The sequence below is a fragment of the Syngnathus scovelli genome, chromosome 9 (assembly GCF_024217435.2).
Source record: "Syngnathus scovelli strain Florida chromosome 9, RoL_Ssco_1.2, whole genome shotgun sequence".
In the NCBI taxonomy this organism is placed as follows: Eukaryota; Metazoa; Chordata; class Actinopteri; order Syngnathiformes; family Syngnathidae; genus Syngnathus; species Syngnathus scovelli.
This window is the reverse complement of record NC_090855.1, coordinates 4,675,941-4,696,615: the sequence shown is the minus strand read 5'-3', so window position 1 is coordinate 4,696,615 and position 20,675 is coordinate 4,675,941. Positions and strand designations below refer to the sequence as shown.

At 42.4% G+C, this 20,675-nt stretch overlaps 4 protein-coding genes across 9 annotated transcripts in view; all 4 read left to right on the top strand.

The window, feature by feature from the left end:
* The first annotated feature begins 25 nt into the window (after positions 1-25).
* On the top strand, positions 26-1,208 carry LOC125975216 (chemerin-like receptor 1). Its single transcript, XM_049730494.2, has one exon. The coding sequence runs from the start codon at positions 39-41 to the stop codon at positions 1,011-1,013; it is 975 nt and encodes a 324-aa protein (XP_049586451.2). The 5' UTR covers positions 26-38; the 3' UTR covers positions 1,014-1,208.
* Positions 1,209-1,317: 109 nt separating this feature from the next.
* LOC125975571 (chemerin-like receptor 1) lies at positions 1,318-3,893 on the top strand. Its single transcript, XM_049731328.1, has 2 exons — positions 1,318-1,947; positions 2,577-3,893. The coding sequence occupies exons 1-2, from the start codon at positions 1,887-1,889 to the stop codon at positions 3,683-3,685; spliced, it is 1,170 nt and encodes a 389-aa protein (XP_049587285.1). The 5' UTR covers positions 1,318-1,886; the 3' UTR covers positions 3,686-3,893.
* A 538-nt stretch (positions 3,894-4,431) lies between these two features.
* On the top strand, positions 4,432-10,764 carry si:dkeyp-84f3.5 (uncharacterized protein LOC334144 homolog). The gene is made up of 2 exons (XM_049731265.1): positions 4,432-4,592; positions 8,338-10,764. The coding sequence occupies exon 2, from the start codon at positions 8,491-8,493 to the stop codon at positions 10,303-10,305; it is 1,815 nt and encodes a 604-aa protein (XP_049587222.1). The 5' UTR covers positions 4,432-4,592; positions 8,338-8,490; the 3' UTR covers positions 10,306-10,764.
* Positions 10,765-10,897: 133 nt separating this feature from the next.
* znf1035 (zinc finger protein 1035) overlaps positions 10,898-20,675 on the top strand; it is a 29,126-nt gene continuing 19,348 nt past the window's right edge. The window contains exons 1-4 of one of the 6 annotated variants that reach the window (XM_049731134.2): positions 12,617-13,312; positions 16,607-16,665; positions 19,914-19,967; positions 20,595-20,655. The gene's annotated coding sequence lies outside the window, so the exon portion shown is untranslated. Of the gene's footprint in view, positions 13,313-16,606; positions 19,784-19,913; positions 20,656-20,675 lie in introns of all 6 variants that reach the window. The other 5 variants (XM_068651844.1, XM_049731132.2, XM_049731133.2 and 2 more) reach the window with 5 other exon arrangements.

Sequence of the window (20,675 nt, the reverse complement as noted above, 5' to 3'; positions counted from 1 at the left end):
TTTCCGATCCACGTGAGCAGTTGAGATATTCTCTCAACATGTCAACTGTCGTTTACTCCTTAGCTTTTGTCCTGGGCGTGCTGGGCAATGGCTTGGTGATCTGGGTAGCGGGATTCTCGATGAACAAAACCGTTAGCACAATTTGGTTCCTCAACCTTGCTGTGGCCGACTTTCTCTTCACGGCCTTTCTTCCGTTCAGTGTGACGTACACCGCTTTAGGATTACACTGGCCATTCGGCAAGTTCATGTGCAAGCTTACTGGCGCAGTTACCGCTCTCAACATGTTCAGCAGTGTTTACATCCTGACGGTGATCAGCATGGACCGATGTATGTCTGTTTTGTGGCCTATTTGGGCCCAGAACTACCGCAATGTCAGAAAGGCGTTCCGTGTGAGTTTGGGTGTTTGGGCGCTAGCTCTGATTGTAAGCACTCCATATTTCATCTACAGGGACACAGGGCCGTCCTTCTTGAGGGAAGAAGTTATTATCTGCTTTAACAACTTTGTATTTTCTGATGACTTTATTACACCTGAGGTGAATCAACTCCGATTGTTTCGCTATCGGGCGATAACCGTGTCTCGCTTCCTCCTGAGTTTTGCAATCCCCTTCACCATCATTGTGTCCTGTTATGCTACCATCATCCATCGCCTCAGAAAGAATCCCAACCTGGCCGGCCAATCGCGTCGCACCTTTAAGATAATTGCTGCCGTTATTGTTGTTTTTTTCCTCTGCTGGGCTCCTTTTCAAATCTTTGCTTTATTGGAATTAACCAGTTCCACGCATTCAAGTGTAGTGCTCCAAAATGTTGTTACGGTTGGACTCCCAATAGCCACAAGCTTGGCCTTTATCAACAGTTGCTTAAATCCACTTCTGTATCTGTTCATGGGACAGGATTTCAAGGATAAAGTTCGTAAATCTATTGTGCAATCACTGCAGCATGCTTTCCAGGAAGACGCACAAGTGGACTCAAAGACAGTTGAAACCACTCAGGGCAATGAAATGAATTCAGTCTGAGTTTGCTAAAGGATACGAAAACATTGCATTGGCATCATAGATGGAGATATTCCTGATTAGCTTTTGTTGACTGCTTTAGATGTTTCAATTTTGAAACAATGACAGATTATTTGCTAGTGACTGTCTTATTCTTGTGTGTTGTATTAAAACCGCATATATAAACAACCAAATAAAATCTATCTATCTATCTATCTATCTATCTATCTATCTATCTATCTATCTATCTATCTATCTATCTATCTATCTATCTATAGACCATGCTAGCATGCATGTATGGTCACTACAAAAGGTCTAACTTTACACTAATTAGGAATGTGTATACTTTTAAGTGAGAGGTTTGAACCATCAAGATGGTGAAGTTGATTTTTCTAAATCATGTTATCAAACAAGCAACGTTAAGTAATTCATAATGGCAATTCATCCAAAGTGTGGGGTGTCATCACACCGATGTCAGGAATGAGTTGAGCCAGGGCGACCAAATGCAGCTTGAACCAGGATTTATTGCAGGGAAAAGGAGTTGGAAGGGAGGCAGGTGGGGAACCGACGACACAGACGGGAGGAAGACTGACGGCCAGCAAAACAGACAGACTGACCAACATGAAGTCCCCTTGGACAAGGTTAAAATTCTGACCGTGAGCCTTCAGACAGACCGAGGGAAAACCAGATGACAAGAACAGGAACACTGGGCACGAACAGGAATGGACACAACAGTAGACACCGACAGGGAGAAACACACGTGCAGGGCTTAAATACACAGGGTAACAAGAGGAAGCAGGTGACAGACATTACGGTAACAAAAGGGGTGTGGCCGAGCGAAGTGCAGGCCGAGCGTGCTGTGGCACGGGCGTGACAACCGATTGCATTATTAGAGCGATGGAGTTGAGTAATTTCTCCTTTTCTCACATCTTCAGCCCACTGGACAGCTTTGACGAAGGTACTGTGCGTACGTTATTGTTAAAGTTTGTTATTTGGTTGGGGTTTATTGCAATAAATTAGATTATTGTCATATATGATGATCATTTCATTTATTTCAATAGTACAAGTCAAAAAGTGAATTGATAGTTTTTCCGTTGGGTCGTTACTTTTATCCATTGTACAACAAACACACCGGAAAATACTTTTCAGAATGCTACAACCTATTTAATTATTTTTATTGTTTCCAAAGCAAAATTATTAAGTGAGTCAACATGTCTTTTTGCTTTATCATGAAAATAATATATATTTTTTTTGACATAACTCTAATTTGTTCGAACCAGCCATAACTATGCAGTAGTATAATCGCAATTACAGTAAATGTATGAATATATGAAAAACACTTAAAGACCATGAATATGAAACAAAACAACGGAAAGTGTCTTTTGCATTCAACTTTAAAAAATATATCTAGTGTAAATAATGTAAGACCGACGACCTGGTTAACTTTAGGACAGTTTGTAAGTTAGCCAACAGGAATAGCGACATAAAGGCGTCACCATTTTGTTGTCAACAGAGGAACTTGCGAAATTGCATGACTCTGTGATGTAGGGATATTTGGACTGAAAAAAAAAACATTCTTCTTTTCAGGTTTCAGGACCATGGAGAGCATGACAACATCTGCCTTTCCAATTAATAAGACCACTGCACCTGGAGAAGACTTCAATGACCTTTATGGCAATTTTTCCGATCCACATGAGCAGTTGAGAGATTCTCTCAACATCATGTCAACTATCGTTTACTCCTTAGCTTTTGTCCTGGGCGTGCTGGGCAATGGCTTGGTGATCTGGGTAACGGGATTCTCGATGAAGAAAACCATTAACACAATTTGGTTCCTCAACCTTGCTGTGGCCGACTTTCTCTTCACGGCCTTTCTTCCGTTCAGTGTGACGTACACCGCTTTAGGATTCCACTGGCCATTCGGCAAGTTCATGTGCAAGCTTACTAGCGCAGTTAGCGCTCTCAACATGTTCAGCAGTGTTTACATCCTGACGGTGATCAGCATGGACCGATGTGTGTCTGTTGTGTGGCCTATTTGGGCCCAGAACTACCGCAATGTCAAAAAGGCGTCCCGTGTGAGTTTGGGTGTTTGGGCGCTAGCTCTGATTCTAAGCACTCCATATTTCATCTACAGGGACACAGGGCCGTCCTTCTTCAGCGAAGAAGTTATTAACTGCTTTAACAACTTTGTATTTTCTGATGACTTTATTACACCTGAGCTGAATCAACTCCGATTGTTTCGCTATCAGGCGATAACCGTGTCTCGCTTCCTCCTGAGTTTTGCAATCCCCTTCACCGTCATTGTGTCCTGTTATGCTACCATCATCCATCGCCTCAGAAAGAATCCCAACCTGGCCGGCCAATCGCGTCGCACCTTTAAGATAATTGCTGCCGTTATTGTTGTTTTTTTCTTCTGCTGGGCTCCTTTTCAAATCCTTGTTTTATTGGAATTAACCAGTTACACGCATTCAAGTGTAGTGCTCCAAAATGTTATTACGGTTGGACTTCCAATAGCCACAAGCTTGGCCTTTATCAACAGTTGCTTAAATCCACTTCTCTATGTGTTCATGGGACAGGATTTCAAGGATAAAGTTCGTAAATCTATTGTGCAAACACTGCAGCATGCTTTCCAGGAAGACGCACAAGTGGACTCAAAGACAGTTGAAACCACTCAGGGCAATGAAATGAATGCAGTCTGAGTTTGCTAAAGGATACGAAAACATTCCATTGGCACCATAGATGGAGATATTCTTGATTAGCTTTTGTTGACTGTTTTAGATGTTTAAATTTTGAAACAATGACAGGATATTTGTTAGTGACTGTCTTATTCCTGTGTGTTGTATTAAAACCGCATACTATATAAACAACCAATTAAAATATAAACAACCAATTAAATTGTTCACCAGACCAACTGTATCTCCATTTGTTGTTCTATCTATCTATCTATCTATCTATCTATCTATCTATCTATCTATCTATCTATCTATCTATCTATCTATCTATCTATCTATCTATCTATCTATCTATCTATCTATCTATCTATCTATCTATCTATCTATCTATCTATCTATCTAAATTGTAATATATATATTATAAATTATCATATAATATGTTATATATTATTAATATGTACATATGTAATATATGTTATAGATTATAATATATATAAATTATTATATATAATTTGTTTATTTACCTTTGTCGAGGGAGAGAGATTTTTGGGGGGAGTTGCCAGAGCTGTTTTAAACGAGATGATTCTCTTTGGTTGCTAAACGCGACTATTTTCTACTGACAATATGTCTAAAAAAGAAAACGTAAGCATCACCAACAGTTTAACCACTTGACTAATACTTCTACCTGCAACCATTAGCTCATAAGTAATTCGTTTAATGCAAATAAAACGCAAATTGTGCAGTGGCTGCGTCGTAACTTTTCGTCCATGGGAAAAACTCATGAGGCACCATCTTCGTGTTAAACAGGATCTTTGGATGGTCCGGCCTGTATCCACCGGGGTCCGTGCCTGGAGCAGGAAGCGAACAACCTCCAGTGTTATTGGGAACCGACAAAAATCGCTCTTGGCTGTCAACAAATGTGATTGATGCTGCGGTAAGTGCTGTGTTAAAAAATGGTGTACTGATTTGGTTACGTTCGTGACTAAAACGTCACAATTATGACGACATGCTAAGGGTGGCTAACGCTACCTAGCTCCCAAGCACAAACAGACAAAAGCTAAATAAGATGGCGTATAGTACAATTGTTGCTTTCGCACATTCGTGAATAAATAATGTACATGTTGGACTTGAAGGTGAGTTGTGCATTGCACATACACGGAGAAGAGCCAAAAATAAGGCCGCGCTAAGGGAGCTCTCCAGTCGTCATCTGTTTATGTTCAGGTCTAAATCGACAGGTTTTAAATTCCCTGCTGTCATGCCTTCACGATTTCAACATGCTTGTACATTACCTCACGATTATATATTTAGTTGGTAATTATATTAATGTATTATAAAGGCTTATATTGAATGACATCTGGTGTTGTGTTTGGAGTGAGTTGCATTTTCCATTGATTCCCTATATAAGTAGAACACTGCGCTCCGCAAAATGCAGTTTAAATTGTATTTCGTTAAACGATTACTACTCCATAACGTATAACTAACCTTTTGTGTACAAATCTGCAGAATGTAAGTTTATGGCAATGATTCCCAACTATTGAGAGAAATCTTGAAATGCTTGTTAATTGATCTCAGTTGATCCAGAAATTATTTTATTAACTATACATTTAATATATCTGTTCATATATTGATGTTAACGATGGATAGTGACAATTAAATGCTCAATCACTAGATGGCAGAATGTGCAAAAAGTACAAAAATGTTTTTCCTATGTCGTTCTTGGGTGTTTTTTTCGCTATGTTTTGGGTCATTGTTGCAAAAAGCGTGACCTGTGTCTGGAATCAAACTTTCTGGCATTGGGCAGCACATTCCTTGCAAAAATGCATTAAAGAGTGTCAAGTGTTGTGATTGTGATGATGTAACCTGAGGTATATGTGTGTGCTGGGTTGTTCTCAGGCAAATGGACTTTGTTGTAATCCCAAATTTTGCCACTACAGTGTGAGCAATTTGGCCTTGTTGTAATTCCAAATTTAGCCAGCAGAGGATGCCAAATCTTGACATGAAACCTAGCCAAATTTCCACAACTATCCATCTAATGTACTTTTAGTTATTTTTGCTTTCCACTAAAATATATAACTTCTCAGAATAGTCACATCTGTTAATATAGTTATGTTTCAAGTGTTAAGATAATATGTTAACGTAGGGGTGCCCATGATCATAAAGTGTTCATGTGTTAATTTAATCACAGTTTAGTAGGTTTGGTGTTACATATGTTAATCAATTGTTTATGTTCATCAATATTATGTGTAAGATGATTGAGGATGTATGGAGGTGTTTGTTTGGGTCGAAACATAATCTTTGGGTGGAGTAAGGCGAAATAAAAAAAAGAAGTTAAAAGGGGAAGTAACCGACGACTAGCTACAGCTGCACGACCACAGTAGGTTGCCATAGGTGCCAGGGCTATGAGGTCGTAGAATGTTTCATTCGATCTAAAATATGAAATCAGGGGAATTCCCATTCGGTTGCATAGCTAACCCACTGGGTAAGAGATCACGGAAAATTCCATTAGGTAGCCCAGCCAAGCGATTGCGTCAGCCACAAGAGACACAAAAGCGATGATAGTCCATTTTCCATTAATTAGCCCAATTTATGAATTAGTTAGCATATTATATTTTATCCATTCATTTTGTAGAAATAGTTAAACAACTAATGCCTCTAAAAATGCCCACATTTAATGAGGAGGGCCACACGCACCCCTCCCCTCTATGTCTTAATTGATGATGTCACGGAAGGAAGTGATCACAATTTCCCCATTGGAAACCAATGTACAGACATCGCTTAAAATGTCAAAATAATGGGGACCAACCAGCCTCAAAATGCATGTGGATGTCTCTACTTGGGCCCATTTCAACACCTCATAAAACGATTCGCTCTTCCATGGCTGATTCAAGAGCAAGAAATGAGTAAGTAGTAGTCTCTCTTCAGCTAAATTGCCCAGAGACATTTGTCTATTTCCTTTCACCAGTCATCAACAAACGCAAACATGACATGTTCCGAGAGACTTAATGTAAGCTAAATTGTTCGTACGTTGTTATTCAATTGAAATTGGTTAAGGTATGGGGTACCACCTCCGCCGCCTATCCAAAAAGGAGGTGCTTTAAACGGCCACACTCATTTGAAGGGTCAAGGTAAGTCTCGTGCTCCCAATCTTTCCAACAAACCAACCTCCGAGGCGTTGTCTTACAGTTATTTATCCGAAATTTAATTGGAACGCAGCCGATGCAGTTCTTAGGCAAGCCTCCTCGTTGAGCGGCGGGCCGGCTGATGGTCTGCGGCGACGACAGTCCTATCACACAAGTCCTACCACACAAGTGCCGATGTTAGGCTCGCCCTTAATAGTCTGCTGATTTCACCGATTGAAGGCACCCCGTGCTACATGCTGCAAAGCAGGCCCATAACATAACCAAGCCTCCCCCATATATCACAGTAGAGAAATTGTTCTTTCCATGGTACTTCTGTGAACATGCCGAGTCCGGTTTTGTGTCCCCTGTCCATAGGACTTTCTCCATGAAGCTTTGTAGCATCTTCATTTCCTTTTGTTATACCCCGTTCATCTCTTCTGCATCCTTCTCGCTAACACCAGTTCCTGGCCTTGTGTTTTCCCACACAACATCATCAACATTCCCTTATCTTAGGTCTTCCTTTCAATCTCAAAACCCATCTACCGATATACTCACTCTCTCCTCTCAACGTGTATAGCAGTCTGCTCTCACGTTGTCCACAAAACTAGGCTAACCTTGGCTGTCCCACGAAGGGGGGCACTGTGGTCGATTCGCCTCACAGTGTGAAGGGTTAGGTTAGGGTTGCACGTTCTTCCTGTGCCAGTGTGGGATTCCTCCAGGTACTCCAGTTTCCAAAGATATGCATGGTAGGTCAGTTGACCACTCCAAATTGCCCGTAGGCATGTATGCCACAAGCTGATGACCAGTTCACGGTGCACCCTGTCAGTCAGCTGGGATAGGTACTACCACGCCCATGACCCTTGTGAGGAAAATCGATTCAGAGAGTGGATGGATGATTGGTCACTCTGAAACAAACAAACACACACACAACTTTTGTATCCCATCACCTCCAGTTCTGCTTCCTGATGTTTCTTAAGTGTAATTTTCTAAAACCCTATAAACCTAATCAATGTCATCCCATGAACATGGTGGTCCATAGGCACTCCTGTCTAACCTCATCTGTCAGCCTATCACTATTCCAAAGAGAAGGCATCTTGGAGCTTATATTTACCTTAATATGTACTTTGGGTAATTATTTTCAGGAGTGGTATACTTCGTAGCATGAAGTCTAATTTGGCTCAGGCAATGACTGATTGTGCAATCTGACACTAATGTACCTTGATCTTAGACTCCACATTTAATTTCTCTGGAGGTTGTTCTGCGTTCATTTACCATTGGTATCATCTATCTTCGATTTGTCATCAATTTTTCTCTTGGGGCCACGTCTAGGGGGGTTGGCTATAGTCCCTTGGATCTTAATTTTCTGAATGTGCATCTATGGTAACAGGAACATCAAGTTTCTGGGAGATGGTCTCAGAGCCTATACCTTGCTTGTGTATCATTTTCTTTCTGATGATGTCAGAACATCTCTTATCAGCGGCTGATTCTAGAGTAAATTGTTTTTTTCCTTCTTCCAGGTGCTATTTAAGAGTGATTTTGATTTTTTTCTTCTTCTTCCAGGTGCTGTTAAAAGATGAAGAACCTATAAGCATGTGGAGTGTCGAAGGACTCATTATTGGATCGTATTTATCGAGGGACTGAGGACTTTTGGAACTCCTCATGGAAATTATTTTTGTGAGTGTTTGGATAGTTTCTCTTCATCTCGCATAAGTGATGCCTTCAGCACATGGACCACATCATTTTATCATGGAAAGGCAGAAAGCATTGAATAGTGTCTCGGGTGGAGATCCATGTACCTTCATTTGCACGGAGTGTGGTGATGGATTTTCCCATTACACACAAGTGTTATCCCACATGGCCATTCACGGACCTTTGGAATCGTTTTCCTTTGATGGTTCATCCAATGGATTTGAAGTCCCTCGAGAATATGTGCTGCAAGAAAATGGCACACTGGCAATTTTAAATGGCTTATCACTATCTCCTTCCCCTGCAAAACCACCATCCCCTGGAGTCCCGCCACATTTCACACCTCCTGTCAAACCTTCATCTCCTAAACCAAGGCCTCAGCCCATTCCTGAAAACCCCAATCGTAACCCAAAAACACAGAAGTCATTGGACTTGAACAATGCAAAGGAAAAGCCTCCCCAGGACGATTACCGTTGTGAAATATGTAGTAGATCATTCAACAGTTTGCAAAGTTTACATTGTCACCATCAGTATAGAAATTCAGAGCTAAGTTTCAGGTGTACTTTATGCTGCAAGATCTTTGAAGGTGGACAAGCTCTGGAGAAACATCTCCAAGAACATACACGAGAACGGTTCCATTCCTGTAGTGATTGTGGAAAGCGATTCGTTAAAGCATTTGCTTTGTTTGCTCACCAAAAAGAAAGTCATATTGCTGCCACTGCTGGAAATTCGGAGAACAACGAGGAAAACAAGTTTACCAAAATGTATCCATGTCGCAAATGCAAATTACATTTCTTTTGGTTGTCAGATTTTCAGACCCACGCACAGCACCTTTGCAAAGGTAAAGCATCTAATGCTGCATTTGCATCTGAAATTGAAGTGAAGTCCAAAAACAAGAAGGATCGACCACGTGAAAACTGTTACAGTAATGGCAAGTTTAATGACCTTAAGGACGGGAATGACGATCAGGATACGAGCTACAAAATTGTCACACCGTACAAATGTGGTTTGTGCGGGGAGTGTTTCCTAAATTTAACCACACTTAAAAAGCATCAGGTGACACATCAGAATAAGGAACTATATCAACTAAATCAAGAATCGATCAACCCAACGAAAAAAGTAACACTTAAATCTAGGCGTAAGAGGGCAAAGAGTAAAAACAGAAAACAATATCCCTGTAAGATTTGTCAGCGTGTCTTCAGTCACTCGAGTAGTTTGTCGAGGCACATGAGATACCATAAGGGTACCATGCACAAATGTACATTATGTGCTAGACATTTCCCTCAGCGCTGTGATCTAGTAAAGCATCTAACGCTTAATCACAAAGACGACATAGAAAAGAAACCTGGATTGAAACACTTATTACGACCACAGCCCCACAATTTAGACCACAAGCAACCCGCAGCAGAAGTTGATCAAGACAGGATGAGACCAAAGAAAGCAGGCCGGTTCAACTTTAAATGTCAAGAATGCGGGAAGAGATTTTGGCTGGCCTATGTTTACCAGCGTCACTTGCGGTCTCACAAAAGATGTCACAATAAGTGTCCCCGATGTCCTGCTAAATTCATGAGTGATTCCGCACTTAAGGCTCACCTAAAGAATCACCCAAGCGGTTGGGATAAACCCAATGTGGAGCGATCATCCCATGCTACAGGTACAAACGGGAAACCCATGAAGAGTCACGTACGTGATCTAGAGGACAATGACACGGTGGACCACACCCCAAATGACACAGGAAATTCCAGTGCTGTCTTTGAATCCACTGAGTGCGCAGAGACATTCTCACTCTTGGAGACATTTCTTCAACACCAGACTTCTGATGGCTCAGAAAACGATGGGTAACTATGATGTTTGACCTCCAAGTTATGGTTTTTGCCACGAATGAAGCTCTCGAAGAGTTAAACCGTTTCTTACATGCACATGATTAAATATTGAAGAAAACATTTGCCTCAGTTCTGCTATGTTAAAATTACAATTTCCTGTGGCGTGAGGACAGAATCTATTTTGAACGTGAGGACATTATGAAAAGCTCTTAGCAATTTTAAATACTTCTGCAGCACTCGTACAATTCACAAAGTGAAATAGCTGGGTTTGATTATGAACATTGGTTAACTACAGTTAACCAGAAAATTCCACCCAATACCTGGAGAAATTGTTATTTCCCATGGTATTGTCAATGATAACCCACATTGTCACAGTTTACTTTTATTTTTATGTTGTTCATCCAGTTCATTGCAACAAGATGGCGATTCAGTGTGATTTTTTTTTTTTTTTTATTATAAAATTTTTATCGAAAAACTATTGGATGTTGTCTAGTTTTTAAGTCTCCTTTCATGACCATGTTTTCTGTTACGGACAAAGTTTAAGGACATCTCAAAGGGACGTGACAAAGTTTAAGGACATCTCAAAGGGACGTGAGTGGACTGGAGACTATTTTCGATCTGTTAAATCCAAAGTCTGTTGCTTCTGTCCATCCATCCATTATCTGTATCGCTTGTCCCCACGGGGATCGCGGGTGTGCTGGAGACTATCCCAGCAGTCATCGGGCAGTAGGCGGGGCACACCTTGAACCGGTTGCCAGCCAATTGCAGGACACACAGAGACGAACAGCCATCCGCACTCACACCTATGGGCAATTTGGAGTGCTCAATAGTTTTTGGGGATGTGGGAGGACCTGGAGAAAACCCAAGCAGGCACAGGGAGAACATGCAAACTCCACACAGGGTAGGAGGTGGAATTGAACCCACACCCGCCGAACTGTGAGGCGGACGTGCTGAACTGTGAGGCAGACGTGCTAACCTGTGCACCAGCGTGCCAACCAGTGCGTCACCATGCTGCCCTGTTACTTCTGGTTGTGTTACATTGACATTCCATTGCATATCCAACTGAATCAGAGTTTGCAGATGGGCATACCAGTGATTCTTTAAGGCCAGGAACAATCAAGCAGACAAAGAATATTAACAGAAAAGTACTACAAAGGCAGTGATACTTATTTGAACATTAAAACCGGCACCCGTGGCGTTTCCTCTGCATTTTATGGCAAATTCCAGACGCTGTCATCACACCATGTGACTAAATGGACCAATCATGAGAGATGGTTCACGTGGCACATTAAGTGTGGTGTCAATCTGTTGTGTGTTGCAGAGGTGCCGCACAATACGATGCAGAAAGATAAAAATTACTTAAGTTTGCAATTTTTTCAACACATTCCGCTTTTTCAACACAACCCCCTCTGCTGGATGGGTGGGATAATGCATTACAGTATTGAACTACAGGCCCTGACTCTAAAATCATCTTGGGGTGCAACAGTCCTGAAGCATGGTTGGGAACTGCAGGTATTTACAATTATATAAATAACTGAGGGACATCTGTCCCACCATCTATCCACCTCTTTTCAGCTCCACATTTTATAAGCCACTTTTTCTCAGGCAGTTTCTCAAGTCATCGGGTACTGTGTATTTTGTTGAGACCATTTAAGATTAACAGCACATGCCAAGACAGACACTGTTCCTTTCCAACAAAAAATGTTCCGAATTTTATCCATCCATCTTCTGTACCATTTGACCTCATTCTATTTATAATATACTGATAATAATCCCTCAAGGGAAGATTTAATTTACACTTTGCTGTAAATTATTTTGTATCACACACCACCAAATCACACCACTTACAGACACTCAAGGAGATATTTCAGAGTGAAAGTAACACTGCACCTCATGAGCTGGTGGTGGGGATGACTGTGACCCATTCAAGGGCACCTTGTCAGTAGCCAGGAAGCAGACAAACATCTCTTCAACAACTAACAAGTCTTTATTTTGTCCACTGTGGGACTTTAACATGACCTTCCAGTTCCAAACCCCAAGTCCTTATAGATGAGCAACTGTCACCCTATCCCAATTATTCCTATTCCTATTACCATGTGTTACATCACCAAGTGCCAGCTCCCAGGCTCATGGTGCACGCACAACAACCCTTCTGATTGCACTGAGGCATTATAATGATAGCAGATATCCGTGCAGACACTGTGACTGTGTCTTTCCATGGTGACTACTTTAATGGACCGTTTTTAAAGTCACTAAATATAACATTTCAGATATTTTTTCATCTGATAAAATACTCCTGATAATAGTAACTGATTAACCATTTTCACCACTAGAGGGCTAGACCTCGAGTGAAGGCTGCGCCATTTTGTTGTGGATCCTGTTCACAAAATGGTGGTAGACGACAGATTAACCCTTTGAGGACAAGGGAGGCATCTGGTCCAAAACAGGAGCACACGCACCAACAGTAACTATGTCACCAACACACCAACATTGTAGTATGGAAACGCACTAGTGGCACACGTAAACCCCCATGAGGACTTCACCCTGAGACACAGAGGCTGTCGAACCCACACCACAGAGCCTGAACATCAGGGAGGTAGGACCGACTGCAGGAGGGAGCACCAATGAGGACCGGAAGTAGTCGCAGCCGATTCGCGCCATAGAGCGTAGAGGCGGGCTCTCCACGACCCCCCCACCCCTTGCTATTGGTTCTACTTAGATCCACGCAGACATTTGCGGCACATTGTCTAAAAAATCCGCAAAGAAAAGAAAATGGAGGATGGTCTTGTCCTATTCCGGAAAAAGGAGGGCTAGTAGTTTATTTAGTCTCGCAGAGATCGACGGCCATCCGACTTGACGACACGCCTCGGACTTCTCTGTACCCTACTCGTCTGCTCGAGGCATTACTGAAAACGGAAAAGAAGACCGTCTTTGAGTCGGGAGAGTAAGTGACGCTACTGAAACGAAGGACAACAACTCCGAGACGTGAAACCCCGGACCGGAGGACGAGACGGAGCTCTTGAACGGTAAGTTCCGAACTGCAAGTCGTTGGCTGGTTGATTTCAAAACTGGCAAGATGGTTAAATTCCATGCTAGCTAGCATCGTTGTAGTTAGCCTTCCAAGCCGTCACTCAGAACCCGAACACGAGGGGGACGGTATCAATACTCGAGAATCACTCGACTGAAGTCAGACAGTGCCCCCACTACTCTGAGTTAAATATATTTTTGAGGTAGACGGTTTGTTGATATTTAGCCGGTTGTCCAATGGATGTATTTACCGGTTGTCCAGTAATCTGGCTGTCTAATCCGCGAATAAAAAACATGCACATCTTGCAAAATGACATACATGACATACATTCATACTTAAATAATTAAGTTGACTCAAATGATCTCTTTTAGTCTTTATTTAACGCAATTTTAATACAACAAAAAACAAATATTGCAAAGGTTGTCATTACACTTTATTTAACGTTTTATTAAGAAAAAGTAAAGAAAGAGAGACTGGCACCAAAGTGTTCATGGGAGCACTCGAGTCCATGTATTTCAAGCCGTGGTATAGTAACCCTTATATTTTAATTACCATCTTGTGTGTGTAAAAATGTCAACAACTATATTATCCATCCATTTTCTGTACCGCTTCGTCCCCACGGTGGTCGCGGGTGTGCTGGAGCCTATCCCAGCCGTCATCGGGGGACACCCTGAACCGGTTGCCAGCCAATCGCAGGGCACACAGAAACAAACAACCATTCGCACTCACACCCAGGGAAAATTTGGAGTGCTCAGTCGGCCTACCGAGCATGTTTTTGGGATGTGGGAGGAAACCGGAGTGCCCGGAGAAAACCCACGCGGGCCTAGGGAGAACATACAAACTCCACACAGGGATGCCGGAGGTGGAATCAAACCCACACCCTCCTAACTGCGAGGCAGACGTGCTACCCAGTGCGTCACCAAGCCGCCTACAACTATATTATGTTCATATAAATTTAAATTTGCACTTCACCTTTGATTTATTTCAAATGTGACTATTAGGGACAGATTTGATCCTGACAGTATGATAAAAGTGAACAAAAATATTGCAGTGTCATTGTATCGCAATCACTGGTAAAATATGTTCTTTTGAAATGTTTGGGTAAATAATTTGATTCTCCACTTTGTAAAGTTGGAACTGGCATGAGCTGTTATTAGCCAAACCTAACGAACTAACGAACTAACTAGCTAATATTAGTTATGCTAATTGCCATTATTTGTTGTATATCTAAGATGTTGTACATGCAAAATCATCACTTTTAAGTAGTCCCTTAAAGTGACACGGCTTTACACCCATTAATATTGCATTGTCAAAGAGAGCGATTCATTTTCAATTTTTTAGATTGGTCAATGATTTGTAAAAATAATAATACTCAAACACCCACATATATGGACTGACCCATATTATAGATTGGAGTGGCGAGAATGGGAACTTAAGTAAATTGTGACAGGAGGTCTTGCGATGTGTTTATGACAATCTGCTTGTGATAAATTTTGATGTAAGATTACTGGTGTGAATTGGCGGCTTGATTGCATCAGGGTAAAGTTAGTTTTGTCATGCTTCTATCAATTAATTACCAATTGTGTGTGTTACTATCCCTTTTAGAACGTGAGAGATATGCAGTGATCCCTCACTACTTCGCCCTTCAACTAATGTGGCCTCGGTGCGTCACGGGTTTTTATGAAAACAAAAATGGCGGATATATTCAGTGCACTGCGGCTTTTTGCGGCATCACTTGGAGCGCAGGGCTTTGCCTGCCCATATGACTTTACAGCAAACTATTGGCCTGTAGAGGAGATGAGACCAATGGGAACATGCTGATCTGTATCCTAGCCTCTGATTGACTTAGAGCTGTAAGAGCAGTTCTAACAATGCATCATCTCTGCTTCCTGCTACGTATCCACTCTTCCACTTTGTTCCCGTCAGCAGAATCAGCAGCATCTCTGATTCGCACTTTGTTTTGTCACGAACAAGGCCGAACAACGCATTGCACCCCCTGGCTCTTTATTTGGGGAAAGGTTAAAGGAGACATGGAGGGCTGGAATGCCGTCAGAGCAGGATGACGAGGCAAGCTGACGAGTCGGTCGGCGAGCGCGTGTCGTGCCGCATCGAAGCAGGCGGCCATAGCATGCTCGTGGTTGGGGACAGGCAGAAGGTCGAGCCAAATGGAGTCAAAGCAGATCATAAAAATAGGCTTTCGCTAAGCAGCAAATCACGTGGCATAGCAAAACCAGGTGGCAGGCATACGTGGATTGAAGCAGAAGAACACCGCAGACTGACGGGCTTGCGGGGTTTAAATACATGTCCTAATCAGCACTGGTTGCAGCGATCAGCACTGATGAGCGCGCAGTTCCGCATTGGATCTGCGTGCCCCCGCGGACCCGCGAGAGCCATGACACGTATAATTTTTTTGTAACTTTGTGCGTTTTAGTAGAGCCCTAAAGAATGTTTCAAAAAGTCAGTTTAACTTTAAAATCTTCAAAAAGTGTTTAAAAATAAAATTATAGAAACCATGTGCAGATATTGTAAAAATATTGACTCCACATCACGGATTTTCACCTATCATGTGGAGTCATGGAACCAAGTACCGGCAATAAGTGAGGGATCACTGTATGGCCAAGCAGCAAGTGTACACTGGGTACCAAATTATGCAACTTGTGTTTTTGTCATTTTTTTACGTGTTCTTTCCCACTAAATGTGAGACAAGCCAAAAGAGATACAGTACCTAGGTTACCTCAGACATTAATCTTTTATGGGGGTCTTTTCCTACTTTGCATGTCTGTGTGCCCCTCACTTCGTCAATCTGATGATTTTAATCGGCTGGGTTTAATGTCTTGAATGTTCATATCCAATTATGAGCACGATAACGAAATATGGCCTTGATAGTTTCCCCCACTCTACCTTTTACGCAAGAACCACACGTGAGACAGTTTGCCCATTTTACGCTTGCAAGCGGAGAAAGCCATCATCACCGCGGTGTGATACAGAGGCGTTTGAAAGCAGTCTAATCGCCCCTTGCAAGAGACTATTTATTGAGAGAAAGCAGGGTGGGGGTGAGAGTGAACAGGTTTCAGGGGTCACCTCTGCAAACTGGTTAATCAGTGCAGAGGGTCTTAGCTCTTTGTTTTACAAGGTTGTGGAAACACACTAGTGGAGCATTTTAGATAACTGGTCATCTGCATTAATCTGTTATGCTAGCTAACAGGCAGAAGTATGACCAGACATTAATTTATTTTTATTTGAAGCAATGGAAACTAGTAGCAGTAATATTGGCATTTTCTTCTATGTACAGGGAAGGAGAATTTACTGATCTTCCAGATTTTGAGGCTCACAAGCATTTGGATCCATCAGGTATGTTTTTTCATCTTCAATTATTTGTTTTGTATATATGCAAACCCCCCTCCCTGAGCTATCACCTTTTCGTGGTAGAGGGGTTTGTGTTGATCCCAAGTTGTCTGGGGCTTCGTGTTCCTGGCAGGGTCACCTATAGCAAAAAGATCCCAGGTGAGGGACAAGACAAAGTATGGCTCATAGCTCTCCTATGATGAATGAAATATTTGGACCTTGAGTTCTCTTGCCTGGAAGCTGGTCACCAAAACCCCCTCAGGAGCTAGGCCTGGTGGCGGGGCTCCTTGGCAAGTACTTTGTTGTCCGGGCCTATTCCTATTGGCTCACCACTTAGGGGAGGGGCCAAATAAGTCAGGTGCCGCGAGAGCTGTGTGGGAACCAAATTTGGTGTTCTGTTCCTCGCCTACAGTTGCTGGGTCTTGGTAAGTGGAATGTCACCACTCTGGCCGGGAAGGAGCCTGAGCTGGTGTGCGAAACTCAGAAATTATCGTCTCTGGTATCAGTGTTCTCAAGAGGGGTTGGACACTTCTCCACTCTCAAGTTGTCCATGGAGAGGCACAGAGGAGTTGTAGGCTTACCTATTGCCCAAATGCCTGTACATTAGGGTTCATCCTGGTGGATGAGAGGGTAGCCTTCCTTCGGGTGAGGGAATGGATCCTGATTGTTGTTTGTCCTTCTACATAAAACAGAAGTTCAGAGAACCCATCCTTCCTAGAATGGAGAATGCTCCCTCTAAGAATTCCCTCCTCCTGCTGGGGGACTTCAATGCTCACATGCACAGTGACAGTGAGACCTGGAAGGATGTTTTTGAGAGGCCCCCTCCCAATTAGTTGTTGTGTTTTTGGACCTCTACTCGTTGGCACCAGGACACGTTCGGCTGAAATTTGCTAATGGACTTTGCGGTTGTGACATCAGCAGTAATGTATTGGACACTCTAGTGAAGAGAGGGGCGGAGCTGTCAACCAACCCCCATTTGCTGGTGTGTTGGCTCCGTATTGGGGGGTGTTGAGCGTCTACCAGACTAGGAACATTTAGCAGAGTCCTCTGTCAGAAAGAATTTGCCGATAGATCTGTGACAATGTCCCGGAGGAAGAGACAGACATAGAGTCCGAGTTCCTTGTTTCCATTGCAATGCACTGTCAACACTGAATAATGAGGATGGGGTGTTGTTGTCCTGGACCTGGGACATTGTGAATTGATGGGGGAAATACTTCAAAGACCTTAATGCCTCATGCGTCACTGACATCTTCTAATGCAGTATTGGGTCTCAAAGGCGGCCTTTCCTATGTCCGAATTTAGGTCACTGAGGTGGTCAAAAAGCTTCTCGGGGACCAAGCCCATCAGCCCAGAGTTACGAAATGCTTTGAATGTTATTGACCTGTTCCGGTTGACAAGCTGATGCAACATTCCATTGATGATTCACGGACATCAGGACGCTGCCTTGGGGTTTGTAGACTGAGGTGGTGGTTCCACTTCATAAGAAGGTGGACCAGAGGGTTTGTTCCAATTACAGGGGGTCATACTCCATAGCCTCCCTGGTAAGGTCTATTTGGGGCTGGTAGAGGAGGATCTGTTGTGATGTTACAGTAAATCTCAGATTCAGGAAGAGCAGTGTGGTTATCTTCCTGGCAGGGTAACCAAGGGTGTATAAGAGTTTGCTCAACCAGTCTACTGTACATGTGTTTTGTGAACATGGGAAAGTGTTCAACCGCGGATCTCAGGGGGATATTAAGAAGGGGTGTTCTAGGGGTACGGAATCACCGCCCTAGTACAGTAGCTTCTATGGATTCTTCTAGATGCAGCCAAGGGATTTAGGGTGTCTGGTTTGATGGCTACACTTTTTTTTTTCAGATGTGCTTTTGTTTGTATAGTGAAAGGGGACTGGTATAAAAAGTCACCTGTCCACTTGTTTATTTTTCTGAGTTGCTTGGGATGAAAATCAACACCAGACCATGGTACTCGTTTGGGAGAGTGTAGTGCCCTCAACAAGTCAGGGATGAAATCCTACCCAGAGTGGAAGAGTTGAGGAGTGGAACATCTACAGGTGGATCAGTGTCTGAAGTGATGCAAACTCTGTGACGGTCTGTTATGGTGAAGATGAGCCAAAAGACGGAGCTCTATGATAGCTGTGGGCTGAGGCCCATAAGATCCCAAATACAAGACTACCACCACAGTGTATCCTAGTTTTCCCTTAGAGGTAAAGTGAGAAGCTTGGTCATCCAAGAGGGGTTCCGAATCGAGACGCTGCTCCTTCGCATTGAGATTAACCACATGAGGGTTAGGTAACCCTAACCCTGGATGCCTCCTTGGGAATGCTTTGGAGGAGAGGTTAGGGAAAGAGCCAGGAGGGAGGTTCATCATCCATCCCGGTTGGTTATTATGTTTATTCAGCATGGTTAGTCAACAGCGATGATTTCTCAGGATTTATAGGAAATCTGTTTAATCAAGTGTTGATAGGTGAAACTGATGATTGATCAATGATTTACATATATGTAATAATAATGTTTTATACATATTTTGTACATAATCAACATGAAAAAGTGTTTTTATTGATGTGTTTGGGAAGGGATACAAAGGGTTAATTGCAATACTGTTGGTGGAAAACGATTGGTCGGAAACGGTAGAAGAAGTGAGACCAGACACAGCTGCAGCCTGCGGAAGGTACAGTCTTGCGCAATGTTGCGCAATGTTAAAACTGTCTTAAGCAAACTTTGCAGACTATGACTTTGACAATGCTGCGAAGGCAACCAGTGGTATCCTGGCAGGCTTAAAGAGGCTCAAGAGGAACAAGACTTTTTCCATCTTGGGGATTTTTGTGTTAAACGCAAGATTGCTTGCTTGGATTAATTTTGATTTACCCAGAATTGTTTTTAGAATTGTTTTATTATTATAACAACTTTTCTACAGCAAGGTACAATACTGTAAATATGTTTGTAGAACTCCTATTATTAGAACAACTTTTTTTTATTATTATAAAAAGGTACAAGTGCAATTGTGTGGACACTCCCTGCCTTCTGCTGGCGTCTGGGGAAATTTCGTGCAGTAATTTCTCAATTTAGAAGTTTTATTTTGAATTTGTGAATCTCGCAAAGGCAACAGCAGAAGTCACACTGATTTGCAGGTATGTAATTTGTTGTGAGTACATACATTGTGTTGGTTTTTGAACAAGGTGATGTCCATGCACGGCTCATTTTGTGCACCGGTAAAATACATCTGTCTTGAATTTGATTTATTTTTTTTCTTCACTAAAGACGGGTTCGGTGAATTCGCATATGAAACTGGTGGGGTTCAGTACCTCCAACAAGGTAAGAACCACTATTTAACGGGGCTGGTGTCCTATACAGACTGAATTATTAATGAGCGCGGGTTTGACAGCGTGTTTCGATCTTTTCCTAAATGTGTACGTATTTATGGCTTGGTAAAGTTCTTATGGTGTAGTTAAAGCACATTAAAAGTGCACTTCATTGACCACCACAGTGACACAGAAGACTATCCGGTGGTAATACCTTACACGATTTGGTTGACATTGATGAAAAGAGTTGATCATAATTTGTCATTTATCCCTCAATTGATTTCAGAAACCTCTCAGTTCTCTTTTATGTTAGTGTGCCAAAACGATCTGTCAGAAGGACTGAGCGTTTAGCCAGCACTTAACCTGAAGAGGGACCATTAAACGTCCATCTTCAGTCTGTCCGCCGCCCCCCCTCTCCCTGTCCTAACATTCCGTCCTTGGAACGGAATTTCCACCTCTACTGGTTTCATGTCAGACAGTGAAGGCATTTTGGGAGAAGACATTTTAGTATCGTGTATTCAAACATCTGGTTTCAACTTCAGTGGCAGATATGTCTGAGGATGGTAACCATAACTCGTGGTGCAGTAACAGACTTTCCCGTTTTTTGGTTCTCTAAAATGCGGTTTTCCTTCATTTTCAGAGATCCTTTCAGATGCAACACCTTTCTGGAAAAGCCCTAGTCTTTCTACTCTCAAAGAAAGGTTGGACTCATTAATCATAT